The sequence below is a fragment of the Prinia subflava genome, chromosome 1 (genome assembly GCF_021018805.1).
Source record: "Prinia subflava isolate CZ2003 ecotype Zambia chromosome 1, Cam_Psub_1.2, whole genome shotgun sequence".
In the NCBI taxonomy this organism is placed as follows: Eukaryota; Metazoa; Chordata; class Aves; order Passeriformes; family Cisticolidae; genus Prinia; species Prinia subflava.
The window spans coordinates 13702418-13729169 of NC_086247.1; the positions used below are offsets into that span (position 1 = coordinate 13702418).

Sequence of the window (26752 nt, forward strand, 5' to 3'; positions counted from 1 at the left end):
TTCACACTCTCCAATCATGTGCGAGGAGGGCATTCAATGTGTTACTTTTCTCTGCAGGAAAGAGATACGAATACTTTTCAGGAGAGCACAAATCTCATTCACTGCTCTCAGATCTCCAGTACAAACAAACATATGTGAGGCTATCACTGAAATAGCCAAGTTCTGCATCAGTGACACTACCCTCAGTTGTTCCCACCTCACACCACCCAATTCCTTGTGCTTCCACACTGTTTGGGCAGTCATCAGTGAATGAGAGCAGGTAACTCATGGCTGTAGCACTCAAGAGGCTTTGTACCAGATTTCAGAAGAAAGGAAGGCTGTTTGAGGTTAATGACAGCAGGAAGGTAATCAACCACTTTGGATAGAAGTTCTAGTCCAGGGCAGCTAAAGGCATTCTTGAGATCATGGGATGATTCAGGGTGAAAGGAACCACAAGAGGTTTGTAGCCCAATCTCCTGCTCCAAGCAGGATCAGATGCAAGATCTGAGCAGGTTGCTTATGGCTTTGTGCCAGTGGGGGCTTGGAAATCACCAAGGATGATGGCTGCAAAACTTCTCTGAGCACCAACCTGTTCCTATAAATGACTGTCCAGCAGGTGAAAAAGAGTTTCCTTATACACATCCTGAACCTCTCTTTTTTTCAGTCTATGCCCAGTTTCTCCCATACACGAGTGGAAAAGCCTGACTCAAAAAGCTGCCATGCGAGGCAGTCACGGCTGTGGTCTCTGCCTGCAGCCCTACTGCTGCTTTTGGACTTTTTTTTTGCTTTTGTATTGCTGGGACAGTTGTCACAAACTTGCTTTGGGAGGAAAATCTGTGGCGTGCTCCCACATTTGTATAAAAATTATCTATAGTTTACCATAAAGCAATGAATGGAATAACCCATCAAAACATTTGATGATGGCAAAAGTCAGTACCATTCTTCATGCATAAGACATAAGTATAACTGGAAAGTGGATTTATCCTCACACTTATAACAGGAGCAACATTTTTATATAGTGCTGTCTGCCTCAGACATGTACAGATCTTATTAACCCACCCACTTCCCTTCCCTGATCTTCTATCAAATGGAGTAAAACACAAAAAATTTGTGAATCTTCTGGGTATTTTAACACTCACATACCATTTTATTCCTCAAAATTGAGAGCAGGGAACACGATTCTTTAAGAATATTTTAATTTATTTTTAAAAATAAATAATAAATAAAATTAGAGAAAACATCAGATAATGTTACAGTAATGATAAAACACACCTTCCAGACATCTTGTGATTGTTTTTGAGTCTCTTACAAATCCCTTAATGCACTTTCTGTAGTATTATGGATTATCATGCAAAATATTTTTGACAATTAGGAAATGCAAGTGTGTAATATAAAATATACTGAAAGTGTATTTCAGCAACAGTATAAACAAAGAATATTAATTATACAATTAGATTATTACACTAGTAAAACCTGAATTTCATCGCCTTAGTGACATTTAATATCATATTACATGTATTTTAAACACATTTATCTATATTTGCCTTGCCTAACAGCTTTTCTGAAGTCATTCTCAGACCCCAGAACACTGCTTCTGAACATTAGCACTTACACTTTGACACATATCATACCTTGGGTCATTTTGTGGTAGTAAACCTAGATCCATGCTAGCATAAGAATTTGTTTCCATGGATTAGAGCATGGTATTTATACCAAAAGTCTGTTTCTCCCCTTCTCTCAGTATCTGCTTACATGGGTTAAACTTTTAATTAAAAAAAAAAAAAAGGAGCTATGCACCCAGCATTTTCTGTTTTCTCCCTGTGCACTTCATGTATTTGCATGAGTCTCAGCAGGTTTCTTAGGAAATGCCACTTCCTAGAGAAAAAAAGGGAATGCAGAGAAACTCCACACCCTCCTCCTCTCACTCCAGATCTGGCACCCACTATTCCTCCGGCTGTTTTTTAGCTATGTGGCTGACTCTGACAAAGGGAGGGGAATTCAAAGGGAATTTTCTACTCATTGCTTCCACACCTGAATTTCCACCTACCTCCTTCACTCTGGTGTCAACAAAACTTTCTTGTTTTTCATTAACTAATAAGTGCAGCTCCTGGCTTAGGGTGTGTGCTGAGAGTGTGCATGGACCATCTACAGCCCTTCCCTTTTCCTCTTCCAGCTCTCCATACTGGAAGAGGCACTGTAGTGGAAAGCTCCAGTTCTCCTTCTCCATCAGTATAAAATCTGTATAGTCCCACACATGTTCCTCCCATACCTTTTCCCAATTTCAATATACTTACCATCAGTTACCTTTGAAATACACACCCATTTCCACATACTCTTTCCGAGGAATATGCAAGGCAATGTAAGAGTCCAGATACCGAAATTTTAGGCATATGGTGTGGTCCTGTTTCTGTTGTACTTGAGCTTGATGACAAACTTTGAATGGCTTTAATCTCACCATCACAGTTTTGGCCCACTCAGCCAAGCAAATCAGAGCAAAAAATATTCAGACATGGCTGTGCTGCTGTTTACTGCCAGAGACACGTGGTGCCTGACTTGAGGTCAACAATTTTCATATGTTTCTTCAACTGTTCCTGAAAACTACTCCTATGCATGTGGTTTGGGCACACAAAATAATAATGTTTGAAAATCTTGGGTCACAATGATAAGGCAGAAGTACCTTGTTAACAAGATCAGCAGATGAGTGAGAATTTCACTGTTTTACAAAAAGACTTAGGAGCACAAGGAGTTGTTTAAAGCTTAATAATGACTGTTGGATTTCTTTAAGGTGAAAGGGGAATAAAAAAAGAAAAATGATGATGGATGATAGCATAGTGAAGTATACAAGTCTAACATCTTGTTTAGACTTCAGAACTCTTGCAGTAGAAAAATGCTGTTGAGGGACATTCATCAACTGTACTTTCATCTGATGTTAGCTGGCAGAAGTCCTATTCAGAAATGATTAGAATGGCTAAGGAGCCTCTGGTCAGTATTGCCTTTTCATCTGGTGACCTAGGGCAAAGTACACAGCAAACTGAGTGTGGCTATGACAAACCAAGTCTGTTTAAAGGAGGTTTGCTACACTTTTAAGACAAAGTTTAGAAGAAACCTCTCTGAAGTGAGGCAAGGTAAAATGAGAAGCAAGAAAGCAGAGAAAGCAGGAAATAGCTCCATCTGAGCAGAGAAAGACGGTCTCTTTCTACACTATAATTTAGTAGGGTGTTTTAAGAAAGTTAGCTCACTCTCACCTGATGCTTCTGAAAGCTCTTCTCAAAACAGATTGTACTTTACCATAGATTAACTGAATCAATTCACACAACCCTCTGAATCAATTCACAGCTTCTTTTCTCTAATGAACAACATGCACTAAATTACAGTTTCTCTAGTTTTGACCAGAATTTGTTAAATTTCTGATGGTTTTAGATACTGTAAATATTAGGTTTCACTAGCTATTAGGTATCACACACTACACCTTTAAACATCTGTCATGGCCTATTTGCTATCTAGTCACAGTCATAATTTTGCTGTTCTTCAGCAGGCATGAAGTTGTAATTAAAAACTACAGGGCTGTTTAAAGGGCTTAGAAAAACTGTACACACCAGGGATGTCCTCAGGGTCCAGAGCTGAAATGTAGTTACCAGTCAGAAATTCAGCACACTAAGGGGGATAGGACTCCAGCTCTCCATGTCCACACCACTTCAACTCTGAGCCTTGATTTATTCCCTCTACGGCTCCCAACTCATTCCAAACAAGAAAGCACTGCTTCAGATATGCATTAGCCAGGTAATTACTCCAACATTTCTCCAAATATTGGCACAGTCAAATAAATTATTAACAGTTGAATACATAAGCTTAATACAAAATGTCATCAAAATCACAGAAGCTTATTATGTATTGAAGGCTGTTTGTGTATTAAATATATCTGAAAATTGTGATATCTACAAACATCCTATTTTTTTGACAGACAGCATGTGAACATCAGTCCATTCTGACAGCATATGGGATCGGGTGTGTGACTGCATTGCACTTGGGAGCACCAGCACAGCCTCTCAGTTTTTTTACTTATAATGCACTGTGAGTATGCTTAGCACTTTGCAAACACATGAACGACAAGGCTGCTGCTCCAGGAAACTTGTATCTGGACTCATGTACAACACAAAGGCCAACAGTTCAAGTGCTTACAAGAGCAAACGAGTCAGGTCTTCAGGGCAAAGTTGGTTATTAGAAGGCTTAAGGAAAGAGTTGGGCTTCAAGACATTTCTTATACACGCTGAGTTTTCTTCATAAAATAAATAATAAAGACACAATTTTTAATTAATTTTGATATTTCAAGGATGTCAAAATTCCTGGGGTTTGTGAAGATCATTCACTTGCATTTTGTTCATCTTGCACTCAAATTTGAGATTTGTATTGCAAAAATAACCTGTCATAAATAACACTTATTAGCCGCAACAGCCACTGCTAACGAACAGAAAGAACAAGTGGCAATGTTTTCATGCCCTGTCTGGGTTTGCCCTTGGATATTCAATCCCTTTGCTGTTATCCTCTTGATTTTAATAATGACATAACTTTGGTGAGTAGAGTAACTCATAGACTCTTTCTAGGTAGTTAATATTTACTGATACACTTAAAATGAAACAATGTCTACTTCTGAAGTGGAAAAAAAAATCTTCAAAATCTTTCGGATATCTCAAAGCTGAAAAGTGCACAAGCCCACAGCTCTTTTCCAGGACGGATCTCGAGGGTGCCGGGCTGTTGGGTGTAAGATTTCTGGGGACCCGAAGCAATGGCTCCGCTACCGTGTCCCTGATCTCCGTTTTCTGGATTTGTTGTAGGACTGTCAGAGTGGGTAAGATGGACAGACACTGAGGGCCTCACTCGGGGGTGAGGTGCTGAGGTAGTTCCCGGTGCTGTGCGTGCCGCCTTTTTTCCCTAAGGACAAACTCTTCCGGCCGGCCAGTGAGTGCGGTGGGATAGGACAGGACGGGCTCATCCTGGAGTCGTCAGCCTGCATGTCTGAGATGACTGAAATCCCGGAGAGAACATCCCAGAGCCGTGAATCGAAGCTTCCCGGGGCAGGGTGCCCGCGCAGCCCCTCTCCCACACACGCCTCAAGGGGGTTCCCAGCCCTGCCGCCTCCCACAGCCCACGGCCGGCTCGGTGCTGCTCTCGCTGCCCGGCGGGCACAGGCGGAGGCGCCCCGGGGCCCCGCCGGCGGCAGGGAGCGCCGGTGCCTGGCCGGGCGCCCGCTTCCCGGGACTACGTTTCCCAGGGATCCGCGGCGCGGCCCCGCCCGCTGTCAGCGAGCGCTGCAGGTTGATCGCCGCGGCTGCAGATGAGCGGAGCCCGCGCGGGCGGGGGGGCGGCCGGGGCAGCGCCGCCGGGGCCGGGTCGGCGGCCGGCGCACTATGCGAGGCCGGGAGGATGGCGGTGGAAGGTAAGGGCTTCGCGTCCCCTGCCCGCCGCCCCCGGGGTCCCTCCCCTGTCTCCTCCCCCAGGCACTCACCTGCGCCGTGGCGGGGCCACCCCGGCCCGGCCCGGCCCGGCGGGAGAGCGGTGTCCGCCGGCGGGGCCACTCTGCCGCCCGCTACCCCGGCCTCGCCCGCGGGGCTGCCCCGGCCCCCGCGCACCTCGGCCCGGCCGCCCGCGGCGCCGCGGCTGCCCCGCACCAGGTGCCGTGGAGCCGGGCCGCGGCTGCCGCCCCCGCCCGCGGCGAGGTACGCGGCAGGGGCTGCCCGGAGGCTGCCATCGGCAACTTCCCGGCGGGCCCGGAGGTGCCGCCTCTCCCGGCAAGGGCGACCGACCTGCGCCGCCTCCCTCCGGAGCGGCCCCGGCGCCTCCCCCGCCCCGCCGGCCGGTCTCCCGCGGGCGCCGAGGCGCCGCCGTCCCTCGCTGCTGCCCAGATCCCCGAAGTGCCCCGAGGCCGCGATGCCCACGAAGCTCCAGCGTCCCCCGCATGGGCGTAGAGCTGTGCTCGGCCCCTCCTTCCCTCAGAGAGATGGAGAAGCCGAAGGGCCGAGATGCTCAGCCCCTGGGCAGCGGGCAGCTGCGCGGTGGTCATAAGGTGCCTGGTTCCTGTGGTAGCACCCCGGTAACTGAGGCGATAGCTACCAAGACCTGGACAGGCGGATGCACTGGGCTCCCCTCAGCCGTCTAACACTGGTTGTGTGTTCCCTTTCCATTGGGTCTTTTGGGAAGTTGGAGGAGAGAGGTGTATGAGAAAAGGGAAATCTGCTTTCCTGCTGTCTGCTTCCAAAATTCCCTCGGTTTTCTAGTGCTTTAAACTGAGGCAGTGACAGTCCTGAGATTTGTGCCTCATCTTGATTTATTTGGTGCCCTTGGGAAAATTTAAGAATCCTGTGTAAACCATCTGACCCCTTCTCCTGTGCTTAATTTAGTGTATGTCAGTATTTTTGTGTGCTCATCTTGTGACTACCATGAGTTTTGTTTCTCAGTTATGCTGAAATCTACAGTTCTATCAGAGACACTTGCTTTATTGCTGAAAATCATGCTGAAGCTGTCCCTTGCTAAGTACCAGAGTGAACAGCACAAATGATAGTCCAGCAAAAACTTAAATGTCCTGGAAGCAGTGGGGAGCTTAACATCCCCAAAAACCAGCTTCCTATGCAAATTCAAATAAAAGTAAACAAGACCACTGTGTCTCAAAAGGTGTCTGTCAACATCCCAAGTTGTTCATCCTAGATGTAAGCCTCTCCATGAGGTAGATATTTCTTAGGCACAGGCTGCTTTACCGAATGGCAGTTTTGAAGGCTGAAATGATACAAAGAAGGAAGGTAGTGGTCCTGAATAAAAGCATTACTTCTTCGGTGGCAAAAGCATAATGACATGAACTGGGCATGCGTGCCTGGTAGTGGGTAAGTAAGTAAATGAAATGGACTGCCATGCACCAGATGGTTCATATGCCAGCAGCAACCCCTGTTTCAGTGTGCTCACTAATGTCATCTTCCTTCATTTACTTGAAGCCCTTATCAGTCTGTTTGCTAGATCTTTTCAGGTCTGTAATAATTCCTGTTGTATCTGCAGTGCCCTCCATCTGAGAATCTCTAAAAGCTTTGTAAATATTAATGAAGGAAAGCTCTGCTAAAGCTTTGGGAAGCAGTGCCTATCCCTTCTCCTGAGATGGAATATTTTTCTTTAACTCCTTCTTCCCGTTTCCTTCCCCCAGGATGCATCCTGCTGTGGTGTGTCACAACAGGCATTCTTGTCTGTATGTTCTACATTCTTCCCATTTTGTTTTTTTTATCCCTCAGCTTTCTTGCCTTGGCATAGTTCTGTTGCCCTCACACTAACACAGCAGTATGACTATTTCAGCACAAGCATCCATGTGCCCATGAGTATTTTGTGTGTTTGTAGTGCATTCACATTTCAAGCCTTTTCTTATCCATCATTTTCTGCTGGAACCATGTTTCTTTATGTGACTGTGTGTAAAAGCTTACTTTTCTCTTAATGCATCTGCTGCCATATTGGAGTCCTGGGTGTGAGCAGTGCTCTGTTCCTGAGCTGTGACTTTTGGCAAGGAACATGTGGCATTACAGCTTCTGTTTGGAAAGCTGAGAGGTTACTTGTTCCTGCTGACTCCGATCATCACAGTGATCACCACAGGGTACAGACCTAGCTTTAGTCTAAAGTAGAGTTGCCATTGAACCTTCTAAAGAGATAGTTTTGTAGCAAAATATCCTGGACTCAGGAAGAACAGGCAGTTGGGATTTTTTTGTTTTCTGGTTGTTTGATTTGTTTGTTTTCTTTGGAAACATGCTTTCTTGGTTTGCAGCTTGGGATCTTGAGAGCATAACCGGCTGTACAACAGTTTTGGAAGCCTGGAAATAAGGTTTAAACTGAGGTTGTCTGGCCTTCCAATCTTCAGTGGTTAGCTGGGAGCTTGGCTAGGATGGGCTTCCTGGGGTTTCTGTTATGGAGTAAAACAAGGCCTTTGAATGGTTGGGCCAACCGGCTTCTTGTGCAGACCTGCAAGTGTCTGGCTCTGGGATGCAACTGGTGGGGAGTGGAAAGGTCCCTGGGCACCAGCGAGGCATGGATTGTGCAGCCTGAGTTCCTGCCCGGAGCCAGCATCCGCTGCCCCACCAGCTCCACAGGCCCATTGTTCTTTGGGAACTGCCTGTTTGTCAGCTCCAGCCATGAACCCAGAGTCTTTGTTTTGTTTAGCCTTTGGGAAGTGCTCTGTGTGGCTAGGGTGAAAATATTTTGTATCTTATACTTTTTGGAAAATCTTTGAAAAATTGTTTATTTTATCTAATAAATTGCTGAAATCTTCCTCAAATCTAATTATTTTAAATCTGTCTTAGCATGGTGGGCTAGGGTTTAGCTATGGCAACAAATGTCCATCGCTTTACTTAAGGAAAATATCCAAACTTTTTTTACTGGGATAGCTGTCAGTGATAGACTTGCAAAAATGAAATGGGAATTTGTAGAATACTACAGTTCTTTGCCAGTTATATATAATACATACTTTAGTGTCCCAAAAGGGTTTATGTGGACTGAGAGGTTCTTTGGGCTGTATAGTGCCAGTGATTCCAGACTGATGAAAGGATTGGTGTGTGTGTATGAGGAAAGTGAGTTTGCACTTCTTAATATGAGCCCATTGAGATGGGAGCACTGCCAAGGTAAGTCTATTTTTAGACTCAACAGTTTTGACAATGTTCCTTTAAGTGTTTTTTCTCCTTCTAGTAAGAATGAAAGAACTAGGTCAGAGCCACTAGAAAAAGGCTTTTGATCTCTGCAACAGTGTTCTCCAATTTTTTTTTCAGTTTGCTCTTGAGCAGCAGAGGTAAAGGGGAAAAGAGAGAAATGGTGATTTCTTTCCCCCTCACCCCCAGTGTTTGTTGCACAGGAAAGTGAGAGACTGACAGCACCAAGCAGATGATGTCTGCATGCAGGTGATCTCACATAGTTTTGTTGGATCCCCTGCAGCTCTGATCTATGGTGTTTTTGAGACTCCTTTGTAAAGAAAAGTGCTAATTATATCATGGAGTTCTTTCGTGGTAAGTGTTTAATGAAGTTTGGTCTAACACCTCTCTTGCTGTGTATAGGCTTTGGAAAGTGCCACATACAATTTTTGCAGGTATCCTCCTGGAAATTTATATAAACTTCCAGTCTCCTATGGCTCTTCTGTAGAGGGCTTATGCTATTGAGACCCTGGATCTTCCTACAGGATAGTATTTTTTACTAAGAAGTGGAGCCTTGCTGACATAAAATGACAATGACTTGGCCTTACCCCTTGGTAATCCTTAAGGAAACTAAGACTCAGAGGAAGTTAGATCATTCTGTGGAGTGGCATCCAGGTTAGCTGCTGCAGGACTGAAGTAATTTGCAGCTTGTAACCAACTTCTATCAGAGTGATCCTGTGAATTTCAGCTATGGCATGTACCTTGGTTGAACGCCTTCAGTGCTTAGCAACTCCATGGATATTGAATGCTGCCATGTGTTTCTTCAGAGACTTGAGATACGGTGAGCTCATAGATGTGCCATGCTAACTCTGCCAAGAATGTCAAAGCAAGTTCAGGATCACCCAGAGGACAGCTTTGAAGCAGCTTTCAGTGTAGGTACCTATCATGCTGTTCTGGGGTGTGCCCAAAAGTACAACTCTTCTGACAGGTATTCAGTTATTCAACTTCGTCTTATTTCTACACCCACTTTGAGCTCAGACTGGATATGTCTCCATATATAAGTTTCCAGGGATGTGATCCAGTAGATGGTGTTTCAGCACACTTACTTGCCTATGGAGCAAAGAAGTAACAAGCCCTGTGATTCAAAAATAGCACATGCTTCCATCATGTTTTTGGTTTCTTAAGTAATTTCTAACCACTTCCTAGCTTGAGGGACTCAGACATGTGGCTTGGAAATAGCTGCCAGCTGGAAGCAGGACTGAGAGACACATCTCATTTCAACTCCAGTTGAAACACTCACATTGGGTCATAGCAGAGGAGATGGATAAGACCAGTGCTGGAGGTGTATTGGACAGTGAAGCATAAGATTTGAACATCAGCCTTTGTTCTTGTGTTGTGTGTGTTCCTTTCTGACCATTTATTGCAAAAGTGCATCAGCAGTTATGGGAGTGGAGCATAGATCCATGAATTCCAGACTGGAACATATATCTTCTCCTATCCACATTCATGTGGCAGCCTTCTGGTTGGGCTGTAACATCTACCCCCTTATTTCTTGCTCAACAACAGCTCAACCTCCTGCCTGCCCCCACGTTGTGCATAAAGCCTGGTGGTTGTGCCTGTTTCTCTGCTTTGAACCACTGCTTAGAGCTTTCCAATCTATGTTGCTGCATTTGAAAGGGACACTGTAAGCTGAAGTTCAGAAGCTGCACTCCATTGTGGGAATTGGAGACCTCAAAATGATGCTATGGCAACAAAGAATCGCCCTGCAGTGGAGTGTCTTTGGGTGCATTCAGCTCCAGTGGATATTATGGAAGTTATGTGATCATTTTACCCTCCCTGCTTTTACAAATGAACCTATATTAGGCAGGAATCAAGGTACCAAATATAGACTTGGTGTGACAGTGTGTTTCCTTTGCATAAAATTTGGTTGTAGGATGGGTGTTTCTGGAAACTTGAAATACTCTCATGTCAACCAGTTTAAATACAATTCCTTCAGTGTTTGACCTTACCTTTTAAAATACTTGGAAGACTTAGAAGCTCAAGGAGGACACTGATTGATATAAATTTAGTACTCGTTCAGTACAACTGAATCCCATCATAAGGTTAAAACCTGTCAGGTGGTGGTAATATATGGGCAAAGGGAAGGAGTGATGCTTTGGAAGTTTATGTGCTTTCTCCACCAAGAAGGGAATCCAAGTAAGCAAATAATAAGAGTTAGACTTTGGATGCATTTCCTAACATACTGCTGGAAAGTATTGACAAAACCTGTAGTGACACTGTAAGAGCTCATGTTTACTGCCGAATGGAAACTATAAAACAGAACTGTTCTCAAGGGGTTTTCAAGGGCTTTTTCATTCTTCTGTTGTGTCCAAGCATGGCAGGCAACATCCAAGGAGGTTGTGTAGCTTTGTTCCTCTTGCTTACAGCTGAATGTATGAGGTCAGGGCAAGCTGCTTAGAGCCAGTCTCCAGTGCTTCCCAGGATTGCTGTGTCACAAGGGCTGTGGCAGGGGAACAGCAGTGACAGGCTCAGAGCAAGGCACTGGAGCTGGATGGTGTCAGTTGAGGGTGGTGCTGGTTGTTGGGGTGATAAGCATGGAGATGTCCAAAACATCCGTGCAGGCTTGCTGGCAGGTGCAGAACTAGGTATCTGTGGAGCACTGTGAGTTTCTGTTTTGCACGTTGGTCTCTGAAAGCAATACAGCTGGTTTGCAGAGGTAGTAGAGCTGTTAAAAGGCTGCTTTTCAGTTCACTGAGTATAGAGTCTGTGGGTCTGTTAGGATACTATGCCTGGTTTTGGAGCCAGTTTTCTCTGTTGTTCTGGCTGAGACAGCTTTACCCTCTTGTGCCCTGTTTTGTCTTTTGACTGTCTCTCCTGTTGTCCAGACTCTGTGATCTCTAATGCAATGCCCCTTTCTGTGAACAAGAGATACTCAGAGTTTAAAACTGAGCAATCCTGTTGTAGGTTATTTCTCATGAAAGCTGTTCCTTTGAACGGATACAGGTATTTACCCTTGCAGATTAACAACTGAACAGCTCAGCCCTCAATTATCTGCTCAAAACATCCAGAGAATGTAGAGGGAGTAGTTCTGGAAGGTGCCAAAGGCAAAGGTGGAGAAAAGGGCTGAAAAATGGAATAATGTTGAAGTCTTCTGAAACTGGTTGGTGCTGGTCAAAGTAGCAAGTAAGATTCCAAGAACTATGAGGAGAGCTCAGAACAAGGCAAGGGAGGTCTTTGTATCATCGCATCTTGCTCCTGTGTTGTGAATACTCTTGGCAGCTTTTGCTTGCCACACCTAAAAGAAGGAGAGGACTGGAAAGAAGAGGTGGGCAGGTTACAAAGATTCTGATTCTTTAGCTTGGAAGAAAGATGACCATGGAGAGAATCCTTAGGCCTTGATGAATGGTGTGGAGAAAGTGGAAAAAGGAACTAGGTCACAAGGCAGAACAATGAAGCTGTAGGGGTTTGTGGTTTAAATTAAAAAAGGAAATAGTTTTTTTATATAACACAAGAGTTCCCCAGGTGCACTTTTAACCTTGAGGGTCATTCCTAATGTGCCAAGGCTGGATCAATTCATGTACGCCCCGCTCTCACACTTTTTTGTTAAATGGTGGCATAAAGGGTTAGGCCTCTAGTCTAACCCAGCTTGATGACTTTTATGACAAAGTCTAGCACATCTGCTGTGTTTCCAGAACAATTCCATTCAAAAAAATTTGATTTGCATTGAGTAGCTGAGAGAGAAGTTTGGTCAGGACAACCCAGAAACAGAGAGGAGATCTGGAATTAGGCACTGAGCTATAAAAATATTAACAGGCAGGGTCATGATGCATAAGATATGTAGCTTTCTTTTTCCTAGTATATAAGGTACTGCTCTGTAAGAGGAACTGTATGCTTTGTCTGGTCAGTGGGATTTGGGGAAGCAGGGGCCCTGCATTAGGTTGCAGCCGTAGAAATGCCATCCTGAAAACACTGATTTTCCACAGCAGGTAGGGTTGGAAACACCTGTACTAACCTCTCTAAATGAGGTGAACTATGGTCTGAGAGAGATGTTCAGCAAAACCTGAAGCAGATTAAATCTACAGATGTCAGCCTTAGTGGCTTCTGCCTTGAGTAGGTTTTACTTCCCCCCACCTTTGTGTAGGGTCCTCCTTCTCTCTCCAGAAGTGTCCTGTTGCAAAAGGGCTACAGAAAGAGTGAGGTAGTTGCTGTGAATAGCTGCATGTTCTCTGTGCAGCATGAGCTAAACTTGGCATTAAAGAGCAGCTTCATTACTTGAAACAATAAGAGTTCACCCTAGTTTTTGCTCCTCCTGGATGAAGCAAAGAGGTGTGCAGCGGTCTGAACTTGGGATGAAGTGAACTCTTCATTCAATTACAGGATCTAATATGCTTGCAGGGAGTGTGTGATTGACAAAAATAAGGCTGTGAGGAAGACAGTGTGGGTTTTAGCTGGTCTTTAGTGCAGCCATATCCATCTCTACATAATGTGCTAGCGTCTGTTCTTCAGCTGAACATTCAGATTATTATTTCCCTCCACTCATCCACTCATTTGCTCTCCTTTGCTCTTTGTGGCTCTTTTTTTCTTTAAATTTTATTTTCTTCCCCCACAGGGGATTTTGGTTGAGTTGATTTGCTTCTCTGCAAATAAAGGCAAGAAAGAGACTTTTAATAATGCTGTTTCATAGACATAAAGAAAGGGAATTGTAATGTGCGTCAACAGAAGCTTTCTCTCAGACTGTCCTCTGCGTGCTCTCAACTGATGCTTTGTTGCTACACAAATCATCTGAGGTACTAGAGCGAGTAGGATACCGTGGTATGAGCAAGCAGTAGGAGGTGAAGAATTTTACTGGGGGAAGGAAAGAAGGCATTTCCAGACTCTTCAGTTAAGAGTACAAGGGAACGGATAGCCTTGAACAGTGATAAAGGAGATAACTTTTAGGCAGTTAAGAGAAAGCCAGGACTGAAAACAGAAGTCAACTGCCAGATTTCAAACTAGTTATGCTAGTGAGAATGAATAAAGATATTTTCCTTTGCATTTTGATGACTGTGCTTCATTCATGGGACAAGAACTGAAGCCCAGAGCCACAGCTGAATCGCAGCCATTTCTGTGCCCCACGTTCAGCAGACACCAGCTTTCATGAGTGGGGCAGAGGCAGAGATCTGTGATGCACGTGTGGGACAGTGCATTTTGATGCCATAATAAAGACTTAACATGTTTGTGTCTGAGCTGTTCTTTGTGTGCTGGATAGGTATGTTAGTGTTTAAAAAAGGTTTTTGATGTAATGTTGGCTGATTATAGAATTGAATAACAGTACTCTTAGGACTTGAGAAGAAACATTCTCAGAAATATAACTTGTGGTGAAGCATGACTATCCACAACTTCCTAATCAGTGACTGCAAGACAAGTTTCTTCCAGGATCAGTGGAACTAATGAAGACTCATTGCATACCCAGGTGTATTATTACTCATTTTTATCTCTTCATTTTCTCTGCAAAATCCTTAGGGCAACAGTGGTACCTAGTTAGGAGTTTGCCTAAGTCAGTTGGTGACTGGCAGTTGTAATATATGGTGAATACTTTTCCTCATGAGAGAGAATTATTTTAGGTCCCTGCCTCTCTGTCTACTAATTGATTTTCTTTGTTTTTCATACTTATAATTCTTATCTCTTGTAGCACTCTCTTTATGTGCAACTTTGTGCGATTCACAATCTTGAAATCCAGAGTTCCTCACTATTCAAGAGAATCTCTGTAGTTGCTTGCACAACCCTTCTTATTGACTTAGTAGTTTGCAAAACAAATGACCAACTATTTTGTACCTTAATCCATTGCTTAAATTGTTTTCTCGTGTGCAGGTGATACATGTTTATTACTTTGTTCACTTTGTTCACTAAGATCCATTTTGCTCTAAGTTAATTGCATAGCTCACTTGGTCCCCTTATGTGTCTCCTGTTCATCTATACCTGCACAGGATTTGTGATAACTTGGCCTTATTTATTCACTGAATAGGTTCATTTTTCAATGAGCCTCTGTTGCTAGCGTGAATTCAAGAGCTGCTTGTATCCAGTATACTTTTATTAAAACAGAATGAGAAAATGCTTCAGAAATAATTTGGCTGTCCAATCACTGCATCTGCCTTTTATAATGAAATCTTGTTGCTGTTATAAAGGCTGAACTTCCATTGTTGAGACACCAAGGTCTGTGTAGCATAGTGATGACATGCAGTCTGTCTCCTGGAGAGCAGGTGTAAAAGAAACTGTTTACAGCTTTTGCTAAAGTCTGTGGGATAAGAGATGGTAAGTGGATATTGCCATACATAGAATAAATAGTTTCCAGTAGGAAAACTGTAAAAAATGCATAAGGAAATTTTTTAGCTGAAGAAACTTAATGACATACATATCCTGGTGGGATGAGGGTCTTAGAAGGCAAACTCAACCCATACAAGAAGAGAATTTCTTATTCTGGGCTTAGTGTTTCTGTTCTGTAAAGAACTAAGGGATCTCTTCTCTCTACACTCAAGTTTTGTTTCATCTTCAGCCAAATTATGAGTTTAGTTTGATTCCAGATATGAAAGTGCTAAGTTACTCATTTTGATTTTCTGATACATTTCTGTTGCTGTATAAGACTTTTTACAATTTTACAGCTAAAGTTTGTTAGAGAGATGTGTGTGAAGTGTAGTAGCTTGTCTCGGAAAACATACTTCTGTGTTCTTCTTTGGCTTTAGTTTGGGTATTTTTTTCATTGTGTCTGAAGAGAGCAAATGTCTTATAGTGGTAATTGGCTTGAAACCGTGGGATGACTACTCCATTATCTGCCTAGAGATATTCAGGGATAGTTGTCTCAGGAATGCCATTACCTTAAATTTTCTTGCTAATAATAATTCTAAAGAGGTAAAAAAGGCTAATGCCCCACAAGTCACAGTTAAAATTAAAATGGATGCTCCTCCTCTGAACACCTTATCCCCCTCTGCCTCTATCCAGTTCCTACACCTGTGTCCCCTTTGCTTTGCCCTTCCTGCCCTCTTGAGCTGGTTCAGTGTCCACTTCCTGAGCTGTCACTTATCTTACCCTTCAAGACACTGCCTGGCTGTTGGGCAAGTCCCACTGCGTTAACAGAGACTTGATTGTAAAATTCATGTCTTGTAAGAAGCCAGGTTTTTGTTGAATTAATTTTGATTTTGATTAATGATTAGTAGTCATTATAACAAGAGACTAGAAAGACAAGCAACTCACTGGAGGGCCCTGCAGGTACAGATGTGTGTCTGTCTGCCAAGCCTTGCTGCCTGGGTCTGTCTGAGCCTTGTACTCAAAGCTGCATGTACAGCTCTTCAGTAGCAGCAGTTCACAGTGCACTCCACAGCTCAATACTGGCCTGCCTTTTGGCACAGCATGTTTGGATTTGCTTAGTGCTGCTTTTTGATGCTGACCAACAGACACAGAGAGCTAGACACCAATATTACTTCAGTTAAGTACTTTGGGATTTCAGCCTTGTAGGAGGTTTGTGATAAATTCATGTGACTTGTACTGAAGCAGAAAAGGTCCTGACTGATTTGCTGGGCTTCTCTGCTCTGTGTGAGTGCTGCTGATTCAGTGGCCATGAGACAGACAGGTTTGGGGAACAGAATGGGCAAAATCTTGAATTTACTTGTTCAGCAGGTTGCCAGCAGTATTTACTAGGTTGCAACATAAGCAGCAGATTGTACTCATGTGAAACTTTGCATTTTCAGCTGGTTCCAAGTGATGTGTTGGGAGAACTGTGCAAATTTACATTAGATGGAGAGAGGACTGTATGGAGAAGTAGTTCTGGTAGGCAAAAGCCAGACAGTTTCTCAAAACTGGAGGCTGATTGATAAAGTAGATGGACCATCCATAGGAGTTACAGAAACTCATTCCTGTGGAAGAAATTTCTGCCAGACAAAGAAGTCAAAATAGTCCTAAATTTTATAGTACAAATGAAAGCCATCTTTATTTGCTCTTTTTAATCTTGTTTTTTACTATTGCAGAAGTGGTACCAACCCTCAGGTCAGATGTCTTTGAAATAATCCCATGTTTTCTAGGGATATGCAGAGCTACTAATGAAGTATAAGCTTCTTGAAATACAAGAAGGACTTTGCAGTGCAGATCCATCTTGCTCAGTTGGTCAGTGTGAGGAGGCATCTCCATCTTAACAAGATTTTAGTATTTTCAGTGGGAATGTCTCCTCTCTGATCAACCCAGGTAAAGCAGGTTGTGAGTAAAGGCAAGCAAAAAGCCTCAGGGATTCTTACTACTCTGGATTGAAATGCAGCATCTGGAAGTGTATAGAACTCTCATTGAAAATACTGACTGTAAAATTTGATGTGGTTGGAGGTTTGATTTGCTTTTGACAAAGAAATGGGCAGAGATGGAAGGAACAAGTTCAGTGAGAGCTGCTGTCCAAAGGTCTTTTTCCCTAGAAATACTTGATAATCTTTGTGACTACTGAAATGACTGAAAAGATATTTGGACCCTTCAAGCTATATGGATGAACTTTTGTCTGTCCTTTTCAACGATGTGGCATTTTATGGTGGAATTAGCAGGTGGATTGTATGGACTTACTTCTTAGCATTGTACAGCTAAGTCTGTGGAATGAATACATAAAATGGAGCTTGCAAGGTTGCCAGTATTTGGCACATGAAAGTTTTGTAAGGATTGTTAGAGGTTGGGTGGGTATCTCCTGTGCCTGCTTTTTGTCTCTGAATAGCAAAAGCTAGCATATGACTATGATGCACACAGAACAGGGCACATGAGTAAGAAGATGCTATTTTTACTCTATCACTTTTTAGAATAGAACAATTGTTATTGCATGTAACTCAAGTACTTGCCAAATATGTTTTAATGTAGCCTTAATTGATCTGCTTAAAGTTTTAAGCAGCCAGCAGTATTCCCACTGAAACACGCAGTTATGAAATGTTTGACACAGGAGGCAGTGAGTGCACAGAGGTAGTGATTGATCATAGATTTATCTGCTAGGCCTTGAGCCTACAGATGGAGAGACAAAGACTTTCCATCTGTCCATGCAAAACTTTGGCTATATCAAGGCTGTGTTTTGAAGAGTGCCTTCAGGCTTTTTTCCAGACAGGATTCACAGAGTACCCTCTAGGAAAAGACAAGGCTTGCCCCAGATGCCAATAATTTATGATGGCTCTTGGTGACTTCTGTGTACCATCAAGCATGCTCAGACAAGCTGTCTCTTGGCTGCTTGCCATCTGGGAGGCAGGCATGCATGGAAGGAAGGTAGCTGTGGGGCCACGGGGAGGCAGAGCATTCTTGTTGCCCTTCCAGCTCTTCTTTGAAACTACATATTCACCCTGGAAAGATCTGCGTGGGCATGGAACTGGCCCATATGTATGGGCCAGTTTCTGCAGGGCAACAACTTGTCTTGCTCTGAATACATGGAAAGGACTTGAGTTTGTGTTCAAACCTTATATAAAAGTACACAGTTTATTGCATCCTAGTTTTTTAGGACAGATGTGGGGTTATTTTTCCATTTTGGATGCTTGCTTACTATTTTTCTCACAGAGCTTTTCACTCTCATAACTTGGCAGATCTCAGCAGTCTTTTTAGGTCCTGGAAAAGTGGATATTTTCCATTAGGTTCAGCTTTACCATTAGGTTAGGAGTACAAGACCACTAAAATACCTTTGTTTTAAATAATAGTTTCCTTCATAAATGTAATCTGTGGATCTATGTTATTGTGTCAGCCAGCACGATTCATTATGTACTTGTGGCTGTGCAGTCAGAGCTCTACAGAACATCCACCCCTTCCTCAAGAGGAAACAAGTTCCCACCACAGAAAGCTTTCAATACAAGTTGAACAGCAATTGTTGGGTGAATATGAAGAGGGATTAATCAACTGAGGTGGGGTTTTCAGCAGGCAAAGGAGAATATAAGTGATCTGAGTCTGGATGAAAGGTTGTATTACTGAGATGTGAATGATATATGAATATTGAGATTGTATGGAAGACTATTGGAAGAGGTTCTGTTTCAAAATCTAATTATACTGCTGATAGTGGTATCAGGCTGATACTGTGAGCTGATTTGGAGGGTGTTTGTTGTCTTGATGTACTGTTAAAATTTGAGATTGATGAGTTGGACACAGTTTGGTAGAATGAAGAGGTGCTGAGGCAATAGGGATATTGTCAAAGGAGCTGTGTGGGAAAATGGTCTGAATGCAGAGGCTGGGATGAGTTAGCATTAGCCAATACCAGGGTAAGGAGGAGTAATGGTCTGAACAATATTTTAATCAGAAACTACTTTGTCTGGAGAAAGATATTTTTCTCCGGATGAATGCCATTAAGTCCTAAAAGAAATTTAAGATGTGTCAGCTAAGAGAGTCAGAGCGTTTGGGCTGTGGTGCAGTTAGTGATTTGTGATTATTTTCTAAGAGCTGTTTAGACTCAGTTCTATGGGCTGTTAGCCCTAGGTGCTGTCAGCCCACCAACCTCCATTAGGTTTCATAGTTGATCCTGTATTTAGAGCTGACCTTATGTAGTTAAAATTATATAAGATGTAGATTTAAGAAGAGAATAAATTATTGACCAAACATTGGCCTCTTCTGCTGCCTTTAACAAATCTTGAAAGGGAATAATTTTGATTTGTATTGACATTTAAAAGGGGGCAAGAGGTCCACCTCTGTCTGCCACAAAGACAGACCTTTGGATTCTGTGTGGTAACAAGAAATTACAGACCCATGCAAGAAAGTATTTCTTGCTCCTATTCTCTGTGTAGCTGAGGGTTGGAGGTAGCACCAGATGAAAGTAATAAAGCTGGCTACCTAAAAATGTGTCATGACAATGAAAGATAAGCTTTGCCAAGTGGCTAACATACTTCTCTCCTTAGGAGGTTAGTACCCCTAGAAAATAAAAAAGTTCTCTTCCCCCTTCCCCCCTTCCCCCCTTCAATATTAGCAGCTTTGGAAAAGTCCCCTAAGACAGCCTGTGTTTCTTTTAACCACTCACTTGTTTTCAATTAAAAGGCAGTGGGCATCTATGTAATTGCGAGCACCCTCTTCCATTTTTTCTCTTTTGTGTCCTGAAGGAGCCCAGTAAAAGGCATTGCTGAAAAAGCACTAGCATTCATTACTCTTGAATGTGTGATGGGCTAAGAGTTAAGCAGCATGTTGCCAAGTGACTTATTTCATTTTTAAGCCATCCAGGTGCTTATAGATTTATAAAACCATTGAAGTGGGAAAAGAGCTTTAAAATCAAGTACCCTTAACCCAGCACTGACAAGACCACCACTAAACCATATCCTGAAGTGCCATGTCTACAAGTTTTTTAAAATAGTTTCAGGGATGGCAACTCCCCCACTTCCCTGGGCAGCTTATTCCAATGCCTGACAACCCTTTCGATGAAGAAATTTTTCCTAATATCCAATCTAAACTTCCCCTAGCACAACTTGGGGCCTTTTCCTCTGTCCCTGTCACTCGTTCCCTGGGGGAAGAGAGTGACGCTCACCTGGCTACAGCCTCCTTTCAGGGAGCTGTAGAGAGGGTAAGGTCTCCCTTAACCCTCCTTTTCTCCAGGCTAAACGCCCCAGCTCCCTCAGCTGTTCCTCACCTGAGCTGTGCTCCAGACCCTTCCCCAGCTCCGCTGCCCTTCTCTGGACATGCTCCAGAATCTCAATGTCCTTCTTGTACTGAGGGGCCCAGAAGTGGACACAGCACTCGAGGTACGGGCACAGCACTAGAGCAGTGCTGAGTACAGGGGGACAATCCCTGCCCTGGTCCTGTTGGCCACTCTATTGCTGATCCAGGCCAGGATGCCACTGGCCTTCTTGGCCACCTGGGCACACACTGGCTCAGTTTAGTCACTGTCTACGAGCACCTCCAGGTCCTGTTCCAAGGGCACCTTTCCAGCCACTGTTCCCCCAGCCTGTAGGACTGCATGGGGTTGTTGTGACCCAAGTGCAGGACTCAGCACTTGGTCTTCTTGAACCTCATACCACTGGCCTTGGACCATCACTCCAGACTGTCCAGATCCCTCTGTAGAGCCCTCCTACCTTCCAGCAGATCAACACTCCCAACCAACTTGGTGTCATCTGAAAACTTTCTGAGGGTACCCTTGATCCCCTCATCCAGTCTGTTCATAGCTATTCAATAGAACTGGCCCTGGGGAACACCATTTGTGTCCAGTCACCAGCTGGATATGACTCCATTCAGCACCACTCTCTGGGGCTGGCCACTCAGCCAGGTTTTTACCCAGTGAATAGTACACCAATCCAGGCCATGAAAAGCCATCTCTCCAGGAGAAGCCTGTGGGAGACAGTATCAAAGGCTTTACTAAACTCCAGGTAGACAACATCCACAGCCTTTCCCTCATCTACAAGTGTGTCACGTGGTCATACATAGAAGGAGATAAGGTTAGTCATCATGCTGCCATGTTACTGAAACCTGGCTTATTTGCTCCCTCTGATGCATGGTAAATTAGTGCCATAACGTAGAAGGGTCTCCTTGTTCATCCCATGCCACCGTTCTCCCTAGTCCCTGTTGTTTGGGGGTGCTGGGAAGGGAGGAGTTGCAATTCACAGGAAGCTTGATGCTGGCAGTTCTTCCAGGCAGTTTTAAGTCCCACTGTGCTATGTAATTTCCCCTTGGTGAGCATTGGAACTGGGCTGACAGCTAAAAACTGCCTGTTTCTGAACGTTGCTGTAGTGTGTTAGGGTTTCAAAGGTGTCTCTAGGAGTCCTCCTATGCAGCTAGGCAAGATCTTTGCAGAAGACGGAGGGATTTTTATGCATCGCATTTAATACCAAATGTCTTTTCACTGCTGATCAGTCCTTGCCTGGAGCAGGGTGTGCTAGGAGTACTTTTACAGGTTGGTTGAGATACACTTACATTTTTTGTACAGGGGGGAATTAATTAGGCTACTAACAGAACAGTTTTCATTCTCATTGTGCTGGGAAAATAGTCATTCTTGGTGGAGCACATCTATCTGTGATCTGGAGGATAGGCAAAGAAATTGTTAGTAGTTGTTTCTTTTGGGTAGGTAAATATGATCTAGAGGAGCTAGATAATAGTAGTGGATATAATCTAGGAGAAAGAATTTTTTTGATGTCTTGGAGCGCACTGATGTCAACATAAACCACAGAATCAAATTCCTTTTTAAGTTCCCACAGGAGGTGTTCCTGTCCCTGGCTTCCAGATGTAGGTATTGCAGTGGTTGCAGATATCACTTATCTTTTAGAAATATTTGGATGTTTTTAAAGATCTCAAGGGAAAATCATCAACATTTTGGCCTCTGATTTAATTCTGTACCAAGGAATTGCTGTAACTTTGGCTCCAAGTTTTCAATTAAGACTCTAGGATTTAAGCTGAATAGATTTTGAAAAGGTGCTATAGTTAAAGAACCCTTTGCACTCACTGGCAGCTTGAGCCAGTTTCCCATGAGAGGCTTTCAAGGGCTGATCTGTAGCTGGTAGAAACTGGTAGTTCTGATTCCTTCCCCAGCTTCCCACCTTTTGCTTCTAAGCTAAGCAAGAGTTAAAGGGCAGCTTTTATTTTGGCTGTACATTGTAGTTTGGGTTTCTATTCAGATCTATTAAACATTGCACCACAGTATCTGAGCAAAGTTCTTTTGTACACAGGAGAAGTTGGGACCATTAATTACAAGTAGTGCTAAAAGTAGCCCAGCTACGCAGGAACATAAATGCAAAAGTCAGTCACATAAAGGGGAAGTTGCCTCAGGATCCACACCTTTTTAAAAGCACTACTATCTGTGTGAATGCTGAAACTGTGAAAATTTGGGCAGAAAACAAGCTACTGCCATAGTTCTAAATGGGTATTTCTGTTGTATGGTTTGCATTTGTTTTATTTTTTTCTCTGGATGCTTTCCTTATTCTGCTGTCATTAGTGCCTACCTCAGTATATACTCCCAGGGAGTACATCTCTCTTGCTTGTTAGGATGGTGTAGGTGGTAACTTGCAGTGGTGCAAAGGACTGAAGGAAGATAATCAGCTGGATAAGTCATTACTCTGTGCAGAGACTGACTTGCTGATTTTTTTGTGCTCAGCTTACTTATCCCACATTCTTTAAGACCTAGAATGCTGTAGGAATTGAAAATGTAATAGAAAACCTTCAACTTATTCGCCTAAAAAGGAAAAGAAGGTATGATTGGATGATGAACATTTAATAAAAGCTCTAAGTTGAGGGTCTTGGATGCTCCAGTGAATTCACCAGAGCACAGTTCCACACGGTAGCCTGTACTAAATAAATTTGTACAGTGCTGCATTCCTCTCATTTTCTTTCTCAAATATTTGACCTTGAATCCACATCAAGGTAGAGATGGTTCATTTACTTTGGTTTGACACAGCTCTGGTTACCACATGGCACTTCTCAGTACTTGCTAAATGTTTAAACCGTTGGGTTATTCTTTCCTAAAGCAGTGTTTCTCATATTTTTTTCCCCAGCTATCCATTGCAATCTGAATCCAAATGGTATTGATCACCCAGTCCCCACAGAAGGAATTAATCTGCAGCTTGAAGGTGAAGGAATTGATTCGCCCGCGGTTAAGAACGCTGGTACTCCAAAAGGGCCTGAGTCAAAAGACACACCCAAGAGACAAGTGGAACCAGAAATATCTAAGGTAGGTAGGATTGCCTTCTTATTTATTTTGGTCAGTCTTTAGGAATCCAGGCTTCTTGAAGCCCTGGCTTCTGCTTAAAAAACATTTATTATCCTGTTAAAGACATAAATGGGTAAAAAAACAGTCTGAGGAAGTGGGTGTTACAGAAGCAAGGTACTGCTGTGGAGCTGTAGCATGCAAACTTCGTGGATCTTGCACTATTCTATTTGTCTCTAAATGAAGATAATTAAAGTAATGGGGTCTCTCCTTTTCAGGCACCATGGAGACTCTTTTTCCAAATGACTTGGGTACCAAGCAGAATGGGCAGAGATACATTTTTCTTGAGGTTTTTTTTTTGGCTTATTTATTTTTTCTTGGGCAGGTAGAGAAAAAGAGTTCTATGAATGTATGAATATGTGGATTTTTATATGGGTGACTGATTTTAATAATCTGTTAACTCATTTTAGGTAAAATACCAGGCCAGTTCTTCTCTGTCTGATGTGACAGTGAGCAAACATAGTTCAGAGATAAGTTCCTTAAAACAAATGTGTCTGTTCTTACTCAGAAGCTTCTACGTCTTATATGAGTGCAGCAGACATGACTACCAACTGCAAGTGAATGTGTGTACTCCAGATACCTTGGTACAGGACAGTAATTTGTCATATTAGATACATTTTTATCTAGAATCACAGAATATTCTGAGTTGGAAGGGACCCCACAAGGAGCATCAAATCCAACTCCTAAATGAGTGGCCTGTATGAGGATTGAACCCACAAGCTTGACATTACTAGTGCCAGGCTCTAACCAAGGAAGCTGGTCTCAGGGTCAAAGGAAAGATAAGGGAATGTTATAAAATAATTGGGAAACATTCTTTAAAAGCTTTATCAGTCTTTTTGATTCTTAAAGGCCTAAACCCAGGAATTTGGGGGTAATTTCTGCAGAGTGGAAAATTGAGTTTGTACTGAATCTGACACTTTGAGAGTTATTAGAGCAAATAAAATGAGTGTCTTTTTTTTCACAGGTTCAAAAAGGCAATAGAAATTATTTCAATGACTGTACAAATAGGAGTATTTCCTACTGATAACAGTACAATAAACCTAAAAAATAATACACATATGGTTGTGATATATTTCACTTTTAGAATAAAATAATATTAAATGTTTTGAGCAGTTGCCTTGATAATAAAGGCTTGGTATGAATTCTCCATTCTAATTTTTATCTCAAATATCTAGTTAAAATCAATACAGTTTAGCTCATTTCATTCTGACAATGCATCAAACTAGATCCTACATTACAGGCTTGCAGCAATTAAAAAACCCTGCTACTTGCAATCTGTTTGGTGGCCAATTATCGAGCACCTTGCTGATTTGTCATGGGCCCTTGGAGAACAGGTTTGTGGTTACTGCTTTGGAATACCCATTTGGTAACGAGACCAGCAGATGCTGAATGGCTTTTGAGACAAAGCTCAGCTAACAAGGCATTTGCCCAGCTTTTCACAAAGGCAAGCTAACCCTGCTCATGTTTTAACATCAGTGATGAAAATCTGCCCCGCACTGAAGCTGAGATGTGTTAAACTCAGAAATCTTACAAGCTCGGGAGTGAAGAAGCTAAATGGTGCAGCAGGGCTCCCAGTTGAGAATGGGCTTGTGTGTAGTTGACATAGAATACAGTCATATCAAACTTGTCTTTGCTTGCAAAAGGCCTAATGAAAAATCCTCGTGAAATGCATCAGTGATTTAATGTAAGTGAGCCTGTTTTCACTGTCTGAGCTGTGATTGCTGGACTTATGAATATAAAACAGGCTGTCCTTGCTGGAGATAGTAGGGGAAGAGGGGGAGTGTGGTGCTGTCAAAGTACTGAAATCAACTATTGGATTCCCACATCTGATTGCAGTAGCATTATTTAGAAAACTGGGCATGTTTCAGATTTAAAAACAAACTAACAAACAGAATTTTTGCTTAATGGAATAATCTTAGCATAATAGCATCAATCAAATGGAATGGACTATTTTTCTAAATTTATTGTTGCCTTGTTAGTAACTTTGTCTTTTATGTGTGTATTAATTTAGTGATGTTTTTCATCTGGATTCATATGTTATAGCCTGAGGCAGCCTGTCTTTTCTGGCATGCTCTGCCTTAAATTTCAATATTGTTTTGCTTTGTCCTCTAAGTGTGAATATGGAATCGGACTTTAGCTTGTGCAGCTTTAAGAGTTGAATTAAGCTGCCATTAGGAAACTTCATCCATGCAATCATATATGTACAGTGGAAAGATGAGCAAGAATTCAGGAAAGTTGTGTAAATAAAACATTGTGAGCAGAGCCATTTGTTTTATATTTCCATTTCAGAGTTATTTTTAAAAGGATTTCTTTGCAGTCCTACATATTCAGATAATATTAACATATACCTCACATTCACAGTACTGAGACCTGTGTTGCACAAAGCAGTGCAATATATTGAATATAATTTAAGATGCCTCCTTGTTCCTGCTTTCAGCTTTCTAATTTGTCATCGAGACCACTTCCAGCACTTTAAACATCTGGTTTTGCTGTCCAAAGAAAACAAAATCTCCTTTCTAATGAAGTGTGTCCTTTCTTTTCTGTCCTCAGCTGTGGGATTAAAGAACAGTAGTAACTCATGGGTTACAGACAGACTTGAAGTTCCTTTTTATGCAGCTACTGTAATGTAAATATGGGAGTACAAGAGTTTGTTTCTGTATTTGGGATGCAGACAACAGAAAGTGTAGCTCCAGTGAAGGATCACTCATTTTTAAGTTCCTGATGAATATGGAATCTAGTATTTATAGGCTGACTGAGGTAGAATTAAATGGAAAATGGAACAATGATCTTAGTCTCCCTCAGCTGGTTCCCTAAGGAACCACCTTGTTACAAATATGAGCAAGTCTGAACCAGCAAGATTATTCATAGCTAAACTGATGTCCATAATCTAGTCAGGCTCTGATAATGTACAGGATAGAATACAAATTAAGGAAAATATATGCAGTGTAAAAATGCTTCATTTTTTAATGTATATCGATGTACATATTTTCTTGGTCAGTAACTGATTTTTCAGCATTCCTGGTTTATAGAAACAATTCAGGCAGTTGAGCAGTCACTTTCACGCAGCAGTAAAAGTCACTGGAGAAAGCAAGGATTTTTTTAATATACATTTAAAATATATAAATTATTTCTTTAACACCACCTGTATTTAACCACTGTTATGTGTGTTTTCTGGAATTATTATATTTTTTCATTGAAATGCTACTTCTGGCTCTTATGTCTGATCTGTTTGGTTTTAATACCATAGTCACAGAGTAGAGTTCTGTTACAAACAAGCTTCCAAAAGTTTTGCTGTACTTTTGGAATCCTGTACTTCTCTGAGCATAGGCTTTAACAGAAGGCAGCTTTTCTAAGGAGATTCAGAAAATGATCTCTTACAGCAGTATTGACTTTTATCAAGTCCTCCCACATGATGCACTCACAAAGCCTTGTTGATGGTGAGCATGAGACCCAAATCTGGGCTGTCGCTCATTAGGAGGTTATTTATTCAAGGAGTTTT

At 42.5% G+C, this 26752-nt stretch overlaps 1 protein-coding gene across 6 annotated transcripts in view; it reads left to right on the forward strand.

Moving 5' to 3' along the window:
- The first annotated feature begins 1234 nt into the window (after positions 1-1234).
- SAMD12 (sterile alpha motif domain containing 12) overlaps positions 1235-26752 on the forward strand; it is a 195670-nt gene continuing 170152 nt past the window's right edge. For 2 of the 6 annotated variants that reach the window (XM_063421880.1, XM_063421793.1), the window contains exons 1-2: positions 1235-5413; positions 23042-23217. In XM_063421880.1, the coding sequence (XP_063277950.1) occupies positions 5401-5413; positions 23042-23217 (189 nt within the window). In that variant the 5' untranslated portion in view covers positions 1235-5400. The remainder of the gene's footprint in view (positions 5414-23041; positions 23218-26752) is intronic. The other 4 variants (XM_063422225.1, XM_063422049.1, XM_063421970.1 and 1 more) reach the window with 3 other exon arrangements.